Here is a 3,535-nt window from a genome sequence, read left to right as displayed (position 1 = left end):
TGAACTCTCAGATCCATGAAATCACTGCAGTATACAATTGATTTGACCCTGGCCTGTCCTATGTACCATAATGTGCTCTTTAGGCAGGGCCCAGCTTTTCTGTGACCTCTAGCTTTCTCTATCTGCCTCTTCTTGGTGACTTTCACTGTCCATCCTTCTTAGTTTCCCTTCTTATGAAGGATAAATGAGTATGTGATGAATGTAGAGGATCCTTATAGGCATCTTCTTAATGTTTCTGAATTTAAAAATCAAAACATATTGTTTGATAACTCTTCAAAACTGGGAGTGCAACAGAGGTCATGATCTTTCTGAAACAACTTCTTGAATGTTTTTTTTAAATCTGTAGGGCACAAAAGTAGTCATTTCAGTCAATAAGGATTGATAATTATTGCTCTTTTGAGTAATCATTAGCATTAAATTTAACCTCACTTGGAAACATGCAAATACATGTGTCCACTGAGAAAAGTCTTGTGCCTCTACTCAACCAGCTCTATTAGAAGAGCTCAGAGTCTTAGCAGCTGGACTGCCCCGGGCTCCACTTCTCCCAAGGCTCAAGGAGATCTCCCAGCCTCCCTTCCTCTGTGTGTGTGTCTGCTGCTGGCCTCTGGCTTTGCCCAGGCAGACAGGCTGCTGGTGGTGCCCATGGATGGGAGCCACTGGTTCACCATGCAGATGGTTGTGGAGAAACTCATCCACAGAGGGCATGAGGTGGTGACAGTTGTGCCAGAGGTGAGTTGGCAACTGGGAAAATCCCTGAATTTGACAGTGAAGACGTACTCAACTTCTCACACTCTGGAAGATATGAACTGTGAGTTCAAGTATTTTTCTGACACTCAATGGAAAAATCCAGATCAAAGTATGTTTTCTTTACTGACAGGCTCAGCCAAACCTTTCTCTGAATTATTGTTTTCACATTGTAGAGATTTGTTTAATGACAAGAAGTTAGTGGAGTTCTTGAAGCAGAGTTCTTTTGATGCTGTGTTTCTGGATCCTTTTGATGTGTGTGGCTTAACTGTGGCCAAGTATTTGTCACTCCCTTCGGTGATCTTCGCAAGAGGTGTATTTTGTCACTATCTGGAAGAAGGTGCCCAGTGCCCCAGTCCACTGTCTTATGTTCCCAGAATTCTCTTGAAACTCACAGACACCATGACGTTCAAGGAGAGAGTGTGGAACCACCTCTCCTACATGGAGGAGCGTACATTTTGCCCCCATTTTTTCAAAACTGCTACAGAGATTGCCTCTGAAGTTCTCCAGACTTCGGTGACTATGGATGACCTCTTCAGTCAGGTGTCTATTTGGTTGTTACGCACAGACTTTGTGTTAGATTTCCCCAGACCTGTGATGCCCAACATGGTCTTCATTGGTGGAATCAACTGCCAAAAAAGAAAGCCGATTTCCAAGGTATGTTATTTGTTGTTTAGCACATGAAGTGTGCCCTGGTTTTGGACAATAAAAAATTCTCTACTGAGCTGTAATATATGAAATTTCTTCCTGGGTTGTAGAATTGTTTTGTGCCTATTCACTAATTAGGAAACAATTCTATATAAGTGCCCTTTAGATATGTCCATGTCCACCTGTGGCAACAGTGCATATACGTTCCAAGCTACAATCTAATTTTAAATATCTATGTATGCCTTCCTATTTGTATGTGTGTGGCAGAGGCAATGCAATTAGTAGGGGAGGGGACAAAGGTAACTTTCCTGAGGAGTGAAAGAGACAATAAGGTTAAACCTGTCCCATGAAAACAGAAAAGGGAGCACTCAGAGGTAGGAAGAGAACATATGGAGAGTAAGGGTGACTAGAGAAGAGGGGGTGAACAGAAAAGACAACATGTCTGAAAAAGGCATTAATGCCACTGAATACTCTGTGTACTAACTTTAAAAAGTGATTTGAAGAGACAAAAACTTTCAAGGTACATTATACTATTTTTCAGAAATTTTTAAGATTTTTTAAGCCATGAAGCAGTCCTCCTTATTTGTCGGCTGCACTCTATAGGAGTGCACATGCAGTTTTCCAAATTTAAAAAAATCATTGATATGATATGAGCATTGCTGAGTTGTTTTAGAGGACCTTGTTCTCAGGGTGTCCTCCATCCCTTTTTTCTCTCCAACTCTTTCTGTCTCTCTTCCTCCGGGTGTCCTGAGCTCTGCGGGGAGGGATTTGACAGAGCCGTCTCATTTAGAGCTGTGTGCTCCAAGATCTCTCTATGTAATGTCTTTCTGTGTGTCTCTGTGCTTGTTCCCATCTGTTGCATGAGGCCCCCGGCAAGGCATCTCTGATGATGGCTGACTAAGGCACTGATCCATGAGTATAGCAGAATATCATTATGAGTCATTTAATTGTTATCTTTTCCCTTAAGAACAGGATTATTTGTTTTTACTCTATCTGTCTGGACTTATAGACTCTGGTTCTTGGTCACCCAATCAGTGTCAGGTATGGGTTCCATTCATGATGTGGGCCTTAATTCAAATCAGACATTGGTTGGTTACTCACACAAGGTTTGTGTCTCCATTGTCCTGGTGTATTTTTTGTTTGTTTGTTTTGTTTTGTTTTTAGAGATGAGATTTCTCTGCATAGCGTTGGAGCCTGTCCTGGAACTCACTCTGTAGACTAGACTGGCCTCGAACTCACAAAGAACCACTTGCCGCCGGGCGGTGGTGGCGCACGCCTTTAATCCCAGCACTTGGGAGGCAGAGCCAGGCGGATCTCTGTGAGTTCGAGGCCAGCCTGGGCTACCAAGTGAGTCCCAGGAAAGGCGCAAAGCTACACAGAGAAACCCTGTCTCGAAAAACCAAAAAAAAAAAAAAAAAAAAAAGAACCACTTGCCTCTGCCTCCCATGTGCTGGTATTAAAGGTGTGTGCCACTACTGCCTCGCCCTGACCCAATGTGTTTGCAGGCAACACAAATCATAGGTCAAAGGATTTGTGGTTGGGTTGGTGTTTCCTGTTCTCTTTTAGTGCCTTGCAGAGTACGTTTCCATGTCGTAGATACTAGAACATGGAGTGAAGGTTTGATATAGGCACTAGTTCAACCTCTCCATGTTCATTGAGTTGTGTGGGTGTTGTCTTCAGCAATGGGGTCTTGGAAGTTTGTGGAGATCAACCTATTGTCTTGGCAACAGCCTAGGTTGTTTGGGAATTTCCATGGGACCCCTTTGACCAACAACTGAATTGGATGAGAACCATTCCCAAAAAGGAAGCTTAGTTGGATAACAATATATGGCCAATAGAGGTTCCCTCTCCCTCATTATTTGGGGACTTCTCTAGGATTGCCTTCATATATTACAGGAAGTATAAACTGCACTGCACTAGGTTCTGTTCAGGAAGTCTGTTCCTGAGCCCAGGTACCCAAGGCTATTCCCCACTTTCTCTTCTAGGAAGTACAATATATCTCCTTTTATGTTGAAGCCTTTATCCATTTGGAGTTGAGTTTTGTGCAGGGTGATAGGTATGCATCTATTTGCACTGTTCTACATCCAGTCATCCAGTTTAACTAGCACCATTTCTGGATGATACTCTGAATTTTTTTCAGTGT

General features: G+C 42.8%; 1 protein-coding gene across 1 annotated transcript; it reads left to right on the top strand.

Annotated features, from left to right (window-relative positions):
• The first annotated feature begins 627 nt into the window (after positions 1-627).
• On the top strand, positions 628-2,988 carry LOC128117442 (UDP-glucuronosyltransferase 1A9-like). Its single transcript, XM_052749331.1, has 2 exons — positions 628-1,401; positions 2,959-2,988. Exons 1-2 carry the CDS (start codon positions 643-645, stop codon positions 2,986-2,988), a joined length of 789 nt encoding a protein of 262 aa, XP_052605291.1. The 5' UTR covers positions 628-642.
• The last annotated feature ends 547 nt before the right edge of the window (positions 2,989-3,535 follow it).

Source organism: Peromyscus californicus, unplaced genomic scaffold (assembly GCF_007827085.1).
Source record: "Peromyscus californicus insignis strain IS unplaced genomic scaffold, ASM782708v3 Scaffold_21__1_contigs__length_65335640, whole genome shotgun sequence".
NCBI lineage: Eukaryota > Metazoa > Chordata > Mammalia > Rodentia > Cricetidae > Peromyscus > Peromyscus californicus.
This window is presented reverse-complemented; position numbering and strand designations above follow the sequence as displayed.